Here is an 18903-nt window from a genome sequence, read left to right as displayed (position 1 = left end):
TTCCTTTTAAATCCTTTTAGGGGCGGCATGGTGTGTCAGTGGTTAGCACTGCTGCCTCACAGCGCCAGGGTCCCAGGTTCGATTCCAGCCTCAGGCGACTGTCAGCATGGGTTCGCTCCGGTTTCCTCCCACAGTCCAAAGGTGTGCAAGTCAGATGAATTGGCCATGCTGAATTACCCATAGTGTGGGAAATGGGTCTGGGTGGGTTACTCTTCAGAGGGTCGGTATGGGCTGAAGGGCCTGTTTCCACATTGTAGGGAATTTAATCATTTAATCTAAATCTTTCCCCTCTCACCTTAAACCTACGCCCTCTAGTTCTGGACTCTCCCCATCCCAGAGAAGAGACTTTGTCTATTTTATCCTATCCATGCCTCTCATGATTTTATAAATCTCTATGAAGTCACCCCTCAGCCTCCGGCACTCCAGGGAAAAGAGCCCTAGACTATTCAGCGCCTCCAGCTCAAACCCTCACGCCCTGGTACTCAGGACAATGGAGAACATTAGTTATGTGGAAAAAGCTGGAGAAGCTGCTCCACTCTGCCCGGATTTGGGAGGGGGAAGGGGAGATTTAACAAAGATATCCAAACGATGAGGAAAGGGAAACTGTTTCCACCGTCGGGAGGTTCTGTAATCAGAGCAGGTCACATGATGTGAAAGCCATGGGGTTTTTTCTGTAAAACGCAGCATAGCGAATGTCTACAATCTGGAATGTGCTGCCTGAAAGGAACCCTAACCCTAACCCTCAACTGGAACTTACAACAGGGAAACTGGATAAATATCTTAATTTATAGGGCTGCGAGGAAAGAGGGAAGTGGGAGTGGAACAGTAACTGGAATGTTCTTTCAAAGAGGTGGCACTAGAGATGGATCTAATGGCTGCCTAACACTGTGATGATTGTTTGAAAAGGCTAATGTTGAAAGAAAGGTCTCCATTTAGTACTGTTCCAGGTCAGTGGCACTTAATGTTATCGGTTTATTAAGTAATTAACAATCCTAGTAATGCTCTTTATTAATTAATTAAAACCATCGAGATACAACAGACCTCAGCTGTTCTACTGGGGTGGTTCTCTCCATACACAGCCCCATACTGAAAGGATGATTGGTCCTAATTGTGACACATTTTCCCCTGTGGGAGGAATGCCCCGTCTCTGAGGGGAGTGAATCTGTGGAATTCTTTACCATTGAAGGCTGTCAAGGCTGGGCCACTGAGTATATTCAAGGCTGAGACCGACAGACTTTTCATCAGGAAGGGAATCAAGGGCTGTGGGGAAAAAGCAGGAAGTGGAGTTAAGGGCTATCAGATCAGATACTGATGGAACGGTGGCTCAGTGGTTAGCACCGCTACCTCACAGCGCCAGGGATTTGGTTCCACCCCCAAGCGACTGTCTGTGTGGAGTTTGCACATAGTCCCTGTGTCTGCCTGGGTTTCCTCCGGGTGCTCTGGTTTCCTCCCACAAGCCAAAGATGTGCAGGTCAGGTGGATTGGCCATGATAAATTTCCCAGAGTCTTCTGACTGGATGGATTAGCCATGAGAAATGCAAGGTTAGGGTAGGAGGTTGGATCTGAATGGAATGTTCTTCACAGGGTCGATGTGGATTCGATGGACCAAATGGCCTCTTTTGGCACTGTAGGGCTTCTAGCCATGCTCTCATTGAATGGTAGGTGTAGACTCAAAGGCCTCCTTCTGCTCCCACATCTCATGGCTTTATAAAATTCAAGTGACAACTGTTGAAAATACAAGAATTAACTTGAGATGAAAAAAATGTGGTGCTGGAAAAACACAGCCGGTCAGGATGCATCCAAGGAGCAGGAGAGTCCACATTTCAAGCATAAACTCTTTATCCTGATGACTCTCCTGCTCCTCAGATGCTGCCTGACTGATTGCGCTTTTCCAGCACCACATTTTTTGACTCTGATCTCCAGTCCTCACTTACTCCTGGTTAACTCAAAATGCTGACTTTGATTTGGATTCAGTGCAATGTGATAAAAGTCAACATCACTGTCAAATTATCAGAGACTTGAGTACGGGACAAATGGAATAATTTGGCGATCTGGATCCTGGAGTTTACTCAATCCTGTTTCGGGGGTTTTCTTTTGTAGATTAATTGAGAGATTGGTTTTCTCATTTAACCAGAACCAGAACAGGTTAAAACTGTCCAGTCAAAGAAAAATAAGAACAGTGGATGCTAGAAATCAAACAAAAGCAGGAAGTGTTGGAGAATCTCAGCAGGTCTGTGGAGAGAGAGAGAGAGAGTTAACATTTCAAATGTTTTGTTTCGAGTCTATTCTAAAACTGAACAGATTTGAACTGTGCGATTTGATGTTGCCACCGGAAACAGGAAAACAGATTTTGTCTGAAATACTAACCCCAGATAGACCGAGGCCACGGAGTCAGGGTTGCTATTCACTGGAAGGGTAAGGGTCAAGGGTAAAAGGATAGGATTCAATGGGCTGAAAGGTCATCATTATCTAGAGATATGTATGGACATCTGTCAAACAGCACTGTGTTAGGAGGAACAAGTTCTGCCAACACATCAGGGCAGAAATAATTATCTCTAAAGGATCATGGTGAACTAGTTCTAAATGTACAGACAGAATGGTCACAAAATCAGGAGGAGGCCATTCGGCCCCTTGAGTCTGCTGCTACATTTATGAAGATCATGGCTGATCTGATCAAATCCACATTCCCGCCTACTCCCCAATGGGCATGGGAATAACGTTAACCTGATGAAGGGCTTATGCCCAAAACGTCGCTTCTCCTGCTCCTCGGGTAATGCAATTAGCATTGGGTAAGAATTGGCACTTTCTGTTGCTGAGAGTCCATTCAGCCCATCGGGTCAGCACTGACCGCCAGCACATCCACCCCCTCCTGAAGACCACGCCACTCATGCATAGCATGCAGAGAAATAAAACTGGGTGGGGGGGGGGGGGGGGGGGGGGGGGGGGCAGAGTACTTTGTTCACCAAGAAACCTACCCACATGCCAGGCCAATGTCATAGGAACCGTTCCTGATACCACCTGGAAGAGAAAGACGTTGCTTCAGTCAGGCACTGAATGTTCATCATCAGTCACACTTCTTACAGTTTAAAACCCACATAAAACATTCATTAACAATGGCAGCAAACTGCACATCCTGTGACTGTACTTTAGCTCTTTGTATCTATTAGACTGCTAGCGTACTGAAGGCCGTTGGGCCCATCATAACTGCAGCAGGTTTCTGAAAGAGCCATCTTGGAACTTGCCCCCCCCAACAAGGGTTGTGGGAGCAGGGATGAGCAGTGAAGGTGTCTTTTTCAAACTCTCACGTGAGATGTGGGCATCGTTGGCTAGACCCAGCATTTGTTACCCGTCCCTAGTTGCCCCTTGAGAAGGTGGGGATGTACTGCTTTCTTGAATCACTATAGTCCATTGACGTACAATGGACCTGGCGACACTGAATAAACAGCGATACATTTCCAAGTCAGGACAGTGAGTGGCCTGGAGGACCTTGCAGGGGGTTGTGTTCCCATGTACCTGTTGCCTTTGTCCTTCTGGATGGAAGTGGGGTGGGTTAGGAAGGTGCTGTCTGAGGGTCTTTGGTGAACTTCTGCAGTGTATCTTATATCTAATATACACTGCTGCTACTGAGTGTCAGAGATGGAGAGAATGGATATTTATGGATGAGGTCCCAATCAAACCAGCTGCTTTATCCTGCAAGGTGTCACATTTCTCGAGTGTTTGAAAGGGTTATTAAATTGTAAAGCTGTTGGAATAGAGCCAAGGGGAGGGGATACTGACCAGATTACTCCATGGGGAGCTGGCAGACACTCAATTGGCTGAATGGCCACATTTGTTGTGTAATAACTCTATACAAATATGCAGAGGTGCCAGTATTGAACAGGGGTGGACAAAGTTAAAAATCACACGACACCAGGTTATAATCCAAATAACCGGTTGGACTATTTATTGGTCAGAGTATTGAGTACAGGAGTTGGGAGGTCATGTTGCGGCTGTACAGGACATTGGTCAGGCCACTGTTGGAATATTGCATGCAATTCTGGTCTCCTTCCTATCGGAAAGATGTTGTGAAACTTGAAAGGGTTCAGAAAAGATTTACAAGGATGTTGCCAGGGTTGGAGGATTTGAGCTACAGGGAGAGGCTGAACAGGCTGAGGCTGTTTTCACTGGAGCGTCGGAGGCCCAAGGATGATCTTATAGAGGTTTACAATATTGTGAGGGGCATGGATAGACAAATCTCTTCTCTGGGGTCGGGGAGTCCAGAACTAGAGGGCATAGATTTAGGGTGAGGGCGGAAAGATATTAAAGGGACCTAAGGGGCAACTTTTTCACCGAGAGGGCGGTACGTGTATGGAATGAGCTGCCAGAGGATGTGGTGGAGGCTGGTACAATTGCAACATTTAAGAGGCATTTGGATGGGTATATGAATAGGAAGGGTTTGGAGGGATATGGGCCGGGTGCTGGCAGGTGGGACTAGATTAGGTTGTGGACGGGTTGGACCGAAGGGTCTGTTTCCGTGCTGTGCATCTCTATGACTTTACAACCTGATGTTGTGTGATTTTTTTAAACTCTTCCCAATTTGTTCAGTGTTCCCTGCTCTATCTCCATAGCCCTGACATTGTCTTCTGATGAAGTACCTATCTGATCCTCCTTTCAAAGTGACGACTCAGTCCATTTCCACCCTCCCTTGTGTTCGGGAAACCCGCTGAGAGAGTAAATACATTTCTTCATCGCCCCTCTGCTTGTTTCGTAAACAGCTTAACCCCATGTGCTCTGGTTCCTGACCTTTCCGCCAGTGCAAACCATGTCATTATTTACTCAAACCCCACCGAGAACAATTAGATTCAAAGTTTTGGTTTCCAGAGAGGCAAACAGCAGCCTGGGATCTTGCTGTGCAGCAGCTGGAGTAAGCTACTGAGTAGTCAGGTGAATTGCACCGAGCAAAGCCCAAGTGGAGAAACTGAGCAAAGCCCCATTGCTGTTCCAGGAGAGATGGTTCTGAAGGACAGCTGTTATATAGTCATAGAGATGGACAGCATGGAAACAGACCATTTGGTCCAACATGCTGACCAGATATCCTAAATTAGTCTCGTCCTTTTTACCAACACTTGCCCCATACCCCTCTAAACCCTTCCGATTCATATACCCATCCAGATGCCTTTTAAATGTTGTAATTGTACCAGCCTCCACCACTTCCTCTGGCAGCTCATTCCATACACGCACCACCCTCTGCGTGAAAAAGTTGCCCCTTAGGTCCCTTTTATGTCATACCCCTCTCATCCTAAACCTATGCCCTTTAGGTCTGGACTCTCCCATGCCAGGGAAAAGACTGTCTATTTATCTTATCCATGTCCCTCATGATTTTGTAAAGCTCTATAAGGTCACCTCCGATGCTCCAGGGAAAACAATCCCAGCCTCTCCCTATAGCTCAAACCCTCTAACCCTGGCAACATCCTTGTAAATCTTTTCTTAACCCTTTCAAGTTTCACAACATCCTTCCTATAACAGGGAGACCAGAACTGCACATAGTATTCCAAAAGAGATGTAACCAACATCCTGTACAGCCACAACATGGCCTCCCAACTCCTGTATTCAATACTCTGACCAATAAAGGAAAGCATACCAAACACCTTCTCACTATCCTATCTACCGGTGACTCCACCTTCAAGGAGCTACGAACCTGCACTCCAAGGTCTCTTTGTTCAGCAACTCTCCCTAGGACCTTACCATTAAGGTGTGTAAGTCTTGCTCTGATTTGCTTTCCCAAACTGTAGCACCTCGCATTGATGTGTTAGAAAGCAGAATCAGGACAGCTTACAGCTCAATAGGAGGCCATTCAGCCCATCAAACCTGCACCGCTGAGGGCTTTTGAAAACGGTGAGCAAACCCTGCCATCAGCTGCCTGACCATAACGGGAGGCTGTGAGCTCCTTTTTTCTACAGAGTTGTTAAAACATGCGAGCAGCCCAGACAGAAGCAACAACACAAACGGAACTTTGATAACAGAGACAGATTCAGGAGGAACAAAATATAATACAGCATCAGGGATAGAGGATGTTGGAGTAGGAGTGAACAGATGTCACTTAAACAGTGCCAGTACAGCAATGATGGACCATTGTGGGGCATTCGCAATCTCTAACTATTCCCTGCAACATCTACCATTATTGCTGGGCACTGATTTTTAATCTCCTGACCTGTGGCTTCAATGCCAGCACTTGGTCTTCCCAGAGCCAGAATGTTGTGGGTTCAAGTCCCACCTGGGACGTGAGAAAAAGAATCAAGGCTAACACTCCAATGTAGTGCTGAGGGAGCACTGCAAGGTCAGAGCAGCTGGCTTTTCAATATCTTTTGTTAAATCAAGCAAACATTAGTCCAGGACAGTTCATCCTAATGCTCTGCGTAATATTTGTCCCTCAACCAACATCGGAAAAAGAGATTATCTGGTCGTTACCGTGTTGCTAACGGGGGGGACCGTATTTGACGATCATGAAGGGTTTGATATAAATGAAAGCCTTTCCTTTGTTGATGTAGAAGCTAAGTCAACAATCCACTGCACGTTGGTTAGTCACACAGAGGTAAATGAAGGTAACTAATCTCCAGAGTACATTGACCTTCCAGTTCAGCTCCAATCACTACCTTTCAACCAATGTCCAGACCCACACAGCCATCATCAATAACACACACAGATACAATCAAGTGACGGGTACCCAAACATTGAGTCAAGTCCAATTTTCAGAGCAAAGTCACAGAACCCCAACAGAGCAGCAAGAGGCAAGTTAGCCTTTTTAGTTTTCACTTGTTTTCCATATGAACATCCCGGCTTAGCACCATTCTCCATCCTTTTCCCTAGAACTAATGTCCTTCAGGGAAAGAATCTGCCATCCTTACCTACATGTGACTCCAGGCCCACAGCGATGTGGTTGACTCTTAACTGCCCTCTGGGTAATTAGGGTTGGGCAATAAATTAGGGCTGTTCGAGACAGTGATGTCCACATCCCAAATGAATTTTTAAAAACCCAACACAATATTTCTATTTAAATAATCATCTAACATCCTCCTTCAAACCATGGACAGTGATAAAGGTCATCAAAAGCTGCAGCAGGACCTTGATCAGCTGGGGAAGTGGGCCAAGAAATGGCAAATGGAGTTTAATACAGATAAATATGAGGGCTTGCATTTTGGAAAGTCAAATCAAGGTAGGAGTTTCATGGTGAAAGGCAGGGCCTCAATGAGTGTAGTGGAACAGAGGGACCTTGGAGTTCAGGTGCACGGCTCTCTGAGAGTGGAGTCCCAGGTAGACAGGGCAGTGAAGGCGGCTTTTGGAACACTGACCTTCATCAGTCAGAGCATTGAGTACAGAAGTTGGAAAGTTATGCTGCAGTTATACAGGACTCCACTTGGAGTATTGTGTTCAGTTTTGGTCATCTTGCTATTGGAAGGATATTATTAAACTGGAAAGAGTGCAGAAGAAATTTACAAGGATATTGCCTGGACACAACAGTCTGAGTTATAGGGAGAGGTTGGATAAGCCTAGGACGTTTTACTTTAGAGTGTAGGAGAATGTTGGGGCACCTTATAGAGGTGTATAAGATCATGAGAAGCATGGAGAGGGTGAATACACTCAAGTCTTTTTCCCAGGGTTGGGGAATCAAGGATCAGGGGCATCAGTTTAAGGTGAGAGGGGCAAGAATAAAAGGGAGCCTGAGGGCCAACGTTTTTACACAGAGGGTGGTTAGTCATGTGGAATGAGCTGCCAGGGGAAGTGGTTGAGGTGGGTACATTAACAACATTTAAAAGGCATTTGGACAATTACACGGATGGAAAAGAATTAGAAGGATATGGGCCAAGTGTAGGGGAATGGGGTTAGTGTGGATGGACATTTTGGTCGGCATGGACCAGTCTGGGCCAAAGGGCCTGAAGGACTCTATGATATTTCCAGACATTCCAGACCCTAACCACTTGTTGGAAGTTTCTTCCATATTTGCTTATGTGATGTGGGCATCACTGGCTAGTCCTGCATTCATTGCCTATCCCCAGTTGCCCATAGGGCAGCCAGAATCAACCACAGTGCTGTGGGTCTAGAGTCACATGTAGGCCAGACTGGGTAAGGACGACAGATTTCCTCTCTTGAAGGACATTAAGGACTAGTGTAGATAGGTTGGCACAGACTCAATGGACCGAAGAGCCTCTTCTGTGCTGTATGACTCGATGATTTAATAACTTTTACGACAATCACAATGGCCTGGTGGTTGCCATTTGATTAGCTTTTTATTCCAGGATCTTCTTGAATTCAAATCAATGGGCTCCAGAGCAGGAAATTAAAAATCTGTAAAAGTAACTGTTGGACTGTTGTACCAAATGGCTACAGGTCAGAGGCTGAGAACCTTGCAACGGGTAACTCACTTCCTGATTCCCCAAAGCCTGTCCACCATCTCAAAGGCAAAAGTCAGGAGTGCGATGGCATATCCCCACTTGCCTGGATGGCCCGCAGTCCCAACAATCCTCAAGAAGCTTGACATCATCCAGGGACAAAGCAGCCCTTGCTGACTGGCACCATATTTCTATACTGAGCATTTCCTCCTCAAGTAGGGGTAGTATGGTGGCTCAGTGGTTAGCACTGATCTGGTTCGACAGCCTTGGGAGACTCCCCATGTGTGGGGGTTTCCTCCGGATGCTCCGGTTTCCTCCCACAATCCAAAAGATGTGCAGGTCAGGAGAATTGGCCATGCTAAATTGCCCGTAGTGCTAGGTGCATTGGTCAGGGGTAAATGCAGGGTAACGGGTCTGGGTGGGTTACTCTTCAGAGGGTCGGTGTGGACTTGTTGGGCCGTAGGGCACTTTTCCATAGTGTAGGGAATCTAATCTAAGTCGAGGCTTTTGAGAACAAAGTCCGGTCTGGTATTCCAGTGCAGTGCTGAGGAGGTGCTCTCTTCAGCAGTTGGATGTAAAGGCCCTATGGCAACTATCCCAAGGATGAGCAGGCAATTTCTCCCCGATGTCCCTGTCCATTGTTACCCCTCAACCACCACTGGCTATGGGTGCAAACTGGCTGCCATATTTTCTGCATTACAACAGGGTCTACAATTCACAAATTACTCTACTGGTTGTGAAAGTCTTTCTGCATCACAAATGGTTAACGAAGTAACAGCTTCTGCAGTCCACCTGAAACCAGTACAGAAAGACAAAAACTGACATTCGTGTGGAACAGTCACAATCGAACCAAAAACACTTACCCGCAATGTTAATGAAAGCCTGCAGCCCTGAAGAACACTGTCTGTTGACACAGTACACAGGGACAGACTCAGGAATGCCACTAGCAAGGAGAGACAGCACACAGATTAAATGAGTTAGAGTACAGGGTCAAAATGATTTGGGAGGAATCTGAATGGAAACACCTACCTCAAGAACTGAGCCACCCTCGCCATCAGTGCCCCAGCACCCGGCTGAAGGACATTTCCTGAAGGAAGACCAGACAAACACTGAAGGTGACATCAAAAGATACTTGCCTTTCATATCCACTTCCCACTCGCAAACGCTCAAACTCTCTCATGCTGTCAACGTTTTGAAGGCAGTGACTTCAAAAGCATGAGGGACAACCTGACTGAAACATACGAGATTCTTAGGGAACTTGACAGGGGAGATGAAGAGTGGTCGTTTCCCCTTGTGGGAGAGTCTAGGACCACAGGGTGCAATCTCAGAAGGAGGGGTCACACATATGTAAGTTAGAGTTGAGGAGGAATGCCTGAAATGAACTTAGTGAATCTGTGGAATTCTTTACCGTAGAGGACTGTCGAGGCTGGGTCATTGAAAATATTCGAGGCGCAGATAGGTTTTGAACCTGGAAGGGAATCAAGGGTTATGGGGATAAAGGCAGGAAAGTTGGGTTGAGGACTATCAGATCAGCCTTGATTCTGTTCGGGGGTGGAGCAGACTCAATCGGCTGAATAACCTACTTTTCCTCTTAATGGACAATTACTGACAACCCAAGCAGCTTTTCTGTCAGGGCGCTGCTCCTATAGGAGGGGTAGAAAGATTAGCAACGTGCTCATCTGCTCTCCCTGAAGGCACAAATTCAGAACCTACTATATTTCGCTGTAACGTCTGGACTGTCAAAACTTGATTCAGATTTACAGACCAGTGGGTTGGTAGAGGGCTCCACTATCAATGTGGAGTCAGGACATATGAGCAGACAGATTAGGAGCAGGAGAAGGCCATTCAACCCCTCGAGTCTCCTCCATCATTTAATATGATCACGGGTGATCTGATTATGGCCTCAACTCCACCTTCCCATTGATAACCCGTGGCTCCCTTGTTTGTCAAGAATTTATCTACCCTGCCTTACTGTTCTCTGCGGAAGAGAGTTTTAAAGGCTACCCTCAGAGATAAAGTTCCTCATCTCCATCTTAATCGAGAGGCCCTGAGTTTTAAACTTAGTTCTCACCTCTCCCAAAAGAGGAAACACTGTCTCAGCTTCCTGCTAAAATCTCAAGATTCTGTACCTTTCGTTGCTCTAAATTCCAATCTGACCAATCTTTCCCCCATAACACCCCATCCCAAGTACCAGTCAAGTGATCCTTCTCTGAACTGCTTCTGCTGCATTGCCATAATTTCTTACAGGACGAAACTAAATCTGCACACACATTATTCCAGATGTAGCCACACCAATGCTCCATACAATGGTAGCAAAAGGTCCCTAACTTTAATATTCCATTTTCCTTGCAGTAAATGACACTTGGAAGGCACTTGCTGCACCTGCACACTAACTTCATGTCAAGTTGTCAGTGCAAGACCCAATGCAGAGAGTTCATTCAGAATCTAAGGCTTGGTTTTTCCAATTCTGAGGGAATACCGCTCTCTCAGAGCTGCCAGTAGAGATGCCAATCCCCCCCACCCCCCAGAAACAGCAGTCACAACCAGTCTCATGAACAACATTTATCCCTCGACTTCAGAAACTAGATTTCCTGTTCATTTGGATCATTATCAGGTGCAAATTAGCTCCATAGGAACAGGGGCTACTGTACAGGACCACTTTATTTCTATCCGAATACGGCCCTCCCAGGGTTTACTGGAGAGTCCATTTCAATTTAGTGCTTGTACGTGTTAGAAAATAGCAGGAGTATGCTTTTTGAGCTAGTCCATTTTTCAGTATGATAATCTAACTCAATACCATTTCCACTTTCTCCCACACCCTTTGATCCTTTTAACTTGAAAAACCATATCTAACTGCAACTTCCTTGATTGCAGGAACCAATCTAACATTTTCCAGTTGTGGACCCTGCAGCCTTCAGGACTCAATACTGGGTTTAAGAAATTTAGGGCCTGTGCACCTTACCCCAGCCTCCGTACACCAGGCCTTGCCATCACATCGGCTCCTACCACAAACAACCCATTGTCAGCCACTAATGGTCCCCATTAGCAGCTATTGATCTCCCCAGGCTGACCATTACTCATTTCTTTGTCTATCCAAGTGTTAAAAAAAATCGCACAAAACTAGGTTATAGTCTAACAGGTTTATTTGGAAGTACAAGTTTTCGGAGTGCTGCTCCATCGACCTGATGAAGCAGCAGCGCTCCAAAAGCTAGTGCTTCTAAATAAACCTGTTGGACTATAACCTGGTGTTGTGAGATTTTTAACTTTGTTCATATCAGTCCAACACCAGCACTTCCACATCATGGTTCCCAATTGTTATTTTCTCTCTCTCTCTCTCTCGGCTCCATCTCCGCCTACCCAGCCCCATCTTCCATACGACTTTTTCCACTCTACAATCAGTTCTGAAGAAAGATCACTGGACCCAAAGCATTAACTTTGTTTTATTTCCACAGATGCTGGCTGACCTGCTGAGTTCTTTCAGCTACTTCTATTTTTCAGATATCCCGCATCCAAAATTCTTCATGTTTAACATTTTCTGTTGTGGGCATAAATTGGATTATAATTTGAAAGTAAAAAAAGACTTTTCCTGGAATTTTAAGAGGGAATGAATTTCAATTACCAACACAAATGTCCCCAAGGAGACTTGGGTCAAGGTTGACGTCTCTTAGCACAGCCAGCATGACAGCAGACAGCAGCTCATCTGGTGTGGTGTCCTGCAAGAATCACAGAAATAACTAACCCCACAGTGTTAAATCAGAGAATCCCGACAGTGTGGAAACAGGCCATTTGGCCCAACAAGTCCAAACCTACCCTCCAAACAATAACCCCCCCAGACCCAATCCCCTACCCTATTACTCTATATTTACCCCTGACCAATGCACCTAACCCACACATCCCTTAACATTGTGAGCAATTCAGCATGGCCAATTCAACTAACCTGCACAAAGAGTCATAGTTATAGAGATGTACAGCACGGTAACAGACCCTTTGCTCCAACTCGTTCATGCCGATCAGGTATCCCAACTTAATCTAATCCCATTTGCCAGCACTTGGCCCATATCCTGCTAAACCCTTCCTATTCATATACCCATCCAGATGCCTTTTAAATAATGCAATTGTACCAGCCTCCACCACTTCCTCTGGCAGCTCATTCCATACCCATACCACCCTCTGCGTGAAAAAGCTGCCCCTTAGGTCCCTTTTAAATCTTTCCCCTCTCACCCTAAACCTATGCCCTCTAGTTCTGGACTCCCCCACCTAGTGGAAGAGACTTTGCCTATTTACTCTATCTATGCCCCTCATGATTTTATAAACCTCTGAGGGGTCACCCCTCAGCCTTCGATGCTCCAGGGAAAACAGCCCCAGCCTGTTCAGCCTCTCCCTATAGCTCAAATCTTTCAACCCTGGCAACATCCTTGTAAATCTTTTCTGATCCCTCTCAAGTTTCATAACCTTCCAACAGGAAGGAGACCAGAACTGCACACAATGCAAATCACTGAGCCACTGGAAAGACAAAGGAATTGTCACGGAGAAAATACTTCCCTCAATCCAGCCTTAACTGTATCATATCGGAACATTGAATCATCCTACATTTCCAAACACAGCTGGGGGGGATAATACTTCCTGAGGATGGGCTAGTAGGAGGGGAATGTGAGAGGTGGTTATGAGGAGGTGACACCTGGGGTTCTGGGATTTATATATTAAAGAATCAAAACTAACAATTCCATTCTAAAAGATGAAAGATTTAATCTAGTTTTGTTCAGTACTGTAATCCTTTGCTATAAATTCTGTGTTTTATTATTCTGCTTCACAACCACCTGTTGAAGGAGCAGCGCTCTGAAAGCTAGTGCTTCCAAATAAACCTGTTGGACTATAACCTGGTGTTGTGATTTTCATCTTCCGCCTCAGAACACTTCAACCCCAGGGTATCAATGTGGAGTTCAACAGTTTCCTCATTTCCCTTTTCCCCCACCTCACCCTAGTTCCAAACTTCCAGCTCAGCACTGTACCCATGACTTGTCCTACCTGCCTATCTTCTTTTCCACCTATCCATTCCACCCTCTCCTCCCTGACCTATCACCTTCATCCCCTCCCCCACTCACCTATTGTACTCTATGCTACTCTCTCCCCACCCCCACCCTCCTCTAGCTTATCTCTCCACGCTTCAGGCTCTCTGTCTTTATTCCTGATGAAGGGCTTTTGCCCAAAACGTCGATTTTCCTGCTCCTCGGATGCTGCCTGAACTGCTGTGCTCTTCCAGCACCACTAATCCAGAATCTGGTTTCCAGCATCTGCAGTCATTGATTTTACCAAGTTGATTTTTAACTTTGCCCACCCAGTCCAACACCAACTTCTCCAAACCAATCTTGGTGTCATCCACAAACTTCCTAACCATTTATATAAATGGCAGACAACGGAGGTGGGGGTGGATGTGTTCAATGATTCGCGAAGGGAACATTTACAGACTCAAGGCAGTGAGGAATATTTCCAGTTGGAATTCGCCACTCGACAAAATTCCAACATAAACTGGGCCCTGAAGGTCACCACCTGGAATTGAGGAAAGGCATCATCACCCTCATCTACAAGCGGAAGGGGGAGAGGGAGGAACTCAAAAATTGGAGACCAATCTCACTGTTGAATGCGGATTACAAAATTCTGTCAAAGGTAATCGCCAACCGGGTCAGGTCTGCTCTGGGATCGGTGATTCACACTGACCAAACCTGTGCTGTGCCAGGCAGGAAGATCGCTGAGAGTCTCGCACTCCTCAGGGATACGATCGCCTACGTGCAGGACAGAGGGTTGGACACCTGCCTGATCAGCCTGGACCAGGAGAAAGCCTTTGACAGGATATCACACAGGTATATGAGAGATGTTCTCTCCAAAATGGGCTTTGGGGAGGGAATCTGCAATTGGATCAGACTGCTCTACACCAACAACGTCAGTGCAGTCTCAATCAATGGGTGGGAATCAGATAGCTTCCCAGTCAGATCTGGAGTCAGGCAGGGCTGCCCTCTCTCTCCTGCCTTGTTTGTGTGCTGCATAGAGCCATTTGCCGAGTCCATCAGGAAGGATGCGAGCCTGAGAGAGGTGACTATTCCTGGCAGCGGGGGCCTGCAGGTTAAAGCCTCCCTGTACATGGATGATGTCACTGTTTTCTGCTCGGATCCGCTGTCCGTGCACAGACTCGTGTGCATCTGTGACCAGTTCGAAAGGGCCTCGGGGGCCAAGGTAAACCGAGGCAAGAGTGAGGCCATGCTCTTCGGGAACTGGGCCGACCAATCCTCGATCCCCTTCACCGTCAGGATCGACCACCTTAAGGTGCTAGGTATTTGGTTCGGGGGGGCTGGGGCGTGCGCCAAGTCTTTGGAGGAGCGTATCGGGAAAGTGAGGCAGAAACTGGGCAGATGGAAGCTACGGTCGCTCTCCATCGCGGGAAAAAACCTGGTCATCAGGTGTGAGGCACTGTCATTGCTATTATACATGGCACAGGTCTTGCCTATTCCCAGAACCTGTGCCACTGCAGTCACCCGGGCCATCTTCCAGTTTATATGGAGGTCAAAGATGGACCAGGTCCGAAGGGACTCGCTGTATAAAGATCTGGGCAACGGGGGAAAAAATACACCGAATGCCACCCTCACCCTGATGGCCACCTTTGTGTGCGGCTGCATCAAGCTGTGCATGGATCCCCAGTACACAAACACCAAGTGTCACTACGTACTGAGGTTCTACCTGTCCCTGGTGTTGCGAAGGATGGGCCTGGCCTCGCTTCCACGGAACGCTCAGAGTAATTGGACCGTTCCGTATCACCTGTCTTTCATGGAGAAGGTTATGAAGAAAAACACCTTTGACCACAAGTCCATCAGGAAGTGGTCAGCACGTAGTGTCCTTGAAACCCTTCGGGAAAAGGAGAGGGCGGATCCTGTCGAGCAGTTCCCTGAGCAGACTGTCAAAGCCATTTGGTAGAATGCCTCATTGCCAGAACTTTCCAACAAGCACCAAGACATGGCTTGGCTGGTGGTGAGAAGGGCTTTGCCCGTGAGATCCTTCATGCATGCCCGGACTCTCTGCCGCACCGCACGCTGCCCTCGAAGTGGCTGCGGGGGGGACGAGACTGTCACACACCTCCTTCTGGAATGTGCCTATGCAGAGGAAGTCTGGAGAGGAATGCAGTGGTGCTTGTCGAGGTTTGTCCCGAGCAGCGCCGTGATGTGGGACTCCGTGCTCTACGGCCTGTTTCCCGGGACGCACACCGAGACGAACATCAACTGCACCTGGAGGATCATCAACTCGGTGAAGGATGCTCTCTGGGCGGTCCGAAACCCGTTGATCTTCCAGCTGAAGGAGTTGACCCCGACCGAGTGTTGTAGACTGGCACATTCCAAGGTTCGGGACTACGTGTTGAGGGACGCGCTGAAGCTCGGGGCAGCTGCCGCCAAGGCGCGGTGGGGAAAGACCACTGTGTAAGATCGGCCTGCCTAAAGAAGAACAGGGGGCCCGCACAGTCATTTGGGCTCTGCTGACGCCTCAGCTAAAAATGTAATCGTACAGACCTGTAAATAGGAATGATTACTCTGTTTCGGTATGCAAAGAAATGGAATGTTTACATATGTATGGCATGTCCAACTGTACAGACCATTAAAGTATTTTATGAATAAAGTATGTTTTTGAAATAAAAGAAAATTTACTGCTCCTCAGATGCTGCCTGAACTGCTGTGCTCTTCCAGCACCACTAATCTAGAATCTGGTTTCCAGCATCTGCAGTCATTGTTTTTACCAAGTTGATTTTTAACTTTGTCCACCCCAGTCCAACACCAACTTCTCCAAACCAATCTTGGTGTCATCTACAAACTTCCTAACCATTTATATAAATGGCAAACAACGGAGGTGGGGGTAGATGTGTTCAATGATTCGCGAAGGGAACATTTACAGACTCAAGGCAGTGAAGAATATTTCCAGTTGGAATTCGCTACTCGACAAAATTCCAACATAAACTGGGCCCTGAAGGTCACCACCTGGAATTGAGTTCCTGCTGATCAAAGGGCACAGGCAAAAAAAAGTCACCGGACACAAAATTTTGACTTGGCTTCCCTTGCAGCTGGCAACCTGCTGAGATTTTCCAGCTAGTTCTGATACTGTTTGATTCTCTCAGTCCTTCCCCCCCCCCCCCCCCAATTCACTCCCACAGAAACCTCCTCACTCTCCACCACCCCTCCACCCTCTCCCCTCCCTCCGAGACCCAGTCTTCACCACCCTCTCCCCTCCCTCCGAGACCCAGTCTTCACCACCCTCTCCCCTCCCTCCGAGACCCAGTCTTCACCACCCTCTCCCCTCCCTCCGTCACCTTGAAGCTCCCCCTCTTAGCTTTGCCGATCGCAGTCCTCACTCCATGAACCAGCACCACATCCTGCTCTGCTCCGCCGGCCTCCACTCTCGGAGGCTGGGACAGCTGCTGCCTGGAACCCGGGGCCAAGTGGCCGGACAGAACCTGGAGCCGAAGCATCTTCAAGCGGAGGACAGGAGCAGATCCGGCCGGGAGCTCCTGCCTTTCACCCGACTCCAAAACTCTTCAGTGAAATTGTGTGTTTCACTTCGTCTGTTAATTTCCCTCTGTTTCCAGTCTCTCCCCTGTATTACTCTGTTAATTTCCCTCTGTTTCCAGTCTCTCCCCTGTATTACTCTGTTAATTTCCCTCTGTTTCCAGTCTCTCCCCTGTATTACTCTGTTAATTTCCCTCTGTTTCCAGTCTCTCCCCTGTATTACTCTGTTAATTTCCCTCTGTTTCCAGTCTCTCCCCTGTATTACTCTGTTAATTTCTCTATTTCACAGTCTCTCTCTTTCTCTGCACCTCTCTGTTAATTTCTATCTCTTCTGAATTTGCAACATTTTCCTGTCACATGACAGCTTCTCCGTTCCAACCCCGGAACTCCTGATCCGACCCAGTAAGAACACTGTCTGCCGGTAGAAATGCCGGTACAAACACTTCTCACACACGATTATTAATGAGTTCTGCAACCTCAACATTTAATTAGTATGTTGCTTTTCTGTTCTCACGAAAGTGGACATTTGCACATTTTCTATCTGTTCTTTTTTTTTGGCCTAGTCACTTAACACACCTTTGTAGGTTTTTTTAAACCTCCTTTAGATAATCCACTTCCTGACCTACTTTAGTGTCACTACCAACTTGAAGTACCACAGACGGGATCGTGTCTAGATCATTGGTGTAGGTTGAGTATTTGAGGTGGAGCACTGATCCAACTTGCTCTTCACTGCTCAGAACTTGACAATCAAAAAATTACTGAAGGAAAGCTGCCAATGGTGAGAGGGTTCTGTCATGTTGGTTTTAAAACTTTAACCATAAGGTACAGGAGTAGAATTAGTCCAGTCAGCCCATCAACTCTGCTTCCATAAGACATAGGAGTGGATATAAGGCCATTCGGCCCATTGAGTCCACTGCACCATTCAATCATGGCTGATGGGCATTTCAACTCCACTTACCCGCATTCTCCCCGTAGCCCTTAATTCCTTGTGACATCAAGAATTTATCAATCTCTGCCTTGAAGACATTTAGCGTCCCGGCCTCCACTGCACTCCGCGGCAATGAATTCCACAGGCCCACCACTCTCTGGCTGAAGAAATGTCTCCGCATTTCTGTTCTGAATTTACCCCCTCTAATTCTAAGGCTGTGTCCACGGGTCCTAGTCTCCTCGCCTAACAGAAACAATTTCCTAGCATCCACCCTCTGAGCCAAGCCATGTATTATCTTGTAAGTTTCTATTAGATCTCCCCTTAATCTTCTAAACTCCAATGAGTACAATCCCAGGATCCTCAGCCGTTCCTCGTATGTTAGACCTACCATTCCAGGGATCATCCGTGTGAATCTCCGCTGGACACGCTCCACTGCCAGTATGTCCTTCCTGAGGTGTGGGGACCAAAACTGGACACAGTACTCCAAATGGGGCCTAACCAGAGCTTTATAAAGTCTCAGTAGCACAATGGTGTTTTTATATTCCAACCCTCTTAAGATAAATGACAACATTGCATTCGCTTTCGTAATCACGGACTCAACCTGCATGTTGACCTTTAGAGAATCCTCGACTAGCACTCCCAGATCCCTTTGTACTTTGGCTTTACGAATTTTCTCACCGTTTAGAAAGTAGTCCATGCTGTATTCTTTTTTCCAAAGTGCAAGACCTCGCATTTGCTCACATTGAATTCCATCAGCCATTTCCTGGACCACTCTCCCAAACTGTCTAGATCCTTCTGCAGCCTCCCCACTTCCTCAGTACTACCTGCCTGTCCACCTAACTTTGTATCATCGGCAAACTTCGCTAGAATGGCCCCAGTCCCTTCATCCAGATCATTAATATATAATGCGAACAGCTGTGGCCCCAACACTGACCCCTGCGGGACACCGCTCGTCACCGGCTGCCAATCCGAAAAAGAATCTTTTATCCCAACTCTCTGCCTTCTGTCAGACAAACAATAGTAGCTCACATCGAACACCATGGGTCCTCACCTTGCTCAGCAGCCTCCCGTG

At 47.0% G+C, this 18903-nt stretch overlaps 1 protein-coding gene across 1 annotated transcript in view; it reads right to left on the bottom strand.

Annotated features, from left to right (window-relative positions):
* Positions 1-17261, bottom strand: part of acaa1 (acetyl-CoA acyltransferase 1) — a 42849-nt gene extending 25588 nt beyond the window's left edge. The window contains exons 1-5 of the mRNA XM_072576366.1: positions 16708-17261; positions 11986-12079; positions 9396-9453; positions 9230-9309; positions 2976-3018 (exon numbers count right to left, since the gene is read on the bottom strand). Of these exons, the coding sequence (XP_072432467.1) occupies positions 2976-3018; positions 9230-9309; positions 9396-9453; positions 11986-12079; positions 16708-16866 (434 nt within the window). The 5' untranslated portion in view covers positions 16867-17261. The remainder of the gene's footprint in view (positions 1-2975; positions 3019-9229; positions 9310-9395; positions 9454-11985; positions 12080-16707) is intronic.
* Positions 17262-18903: the final 1642 nt, after the last annotated feature.

This window comes from Chiloscyllium punctatum, chromosome 8, assembly GCF_047496795.1.
Source record: "Chiloscyllium punctatum isolate Juve2018m chromosome 8, sChiPun1.3, whole genome shotgun sequence".
Lineage (NCBI taxonomy): Eukaryota > Metazoa > Chordata > Chondrichthyes > Orectolobiformes > Hemiscylliidae > Chiloscyllium > Chiloscyllium punctatum.
This window is presented reverse-complemented; position numbering and strand designations above follow the sequence as displayed.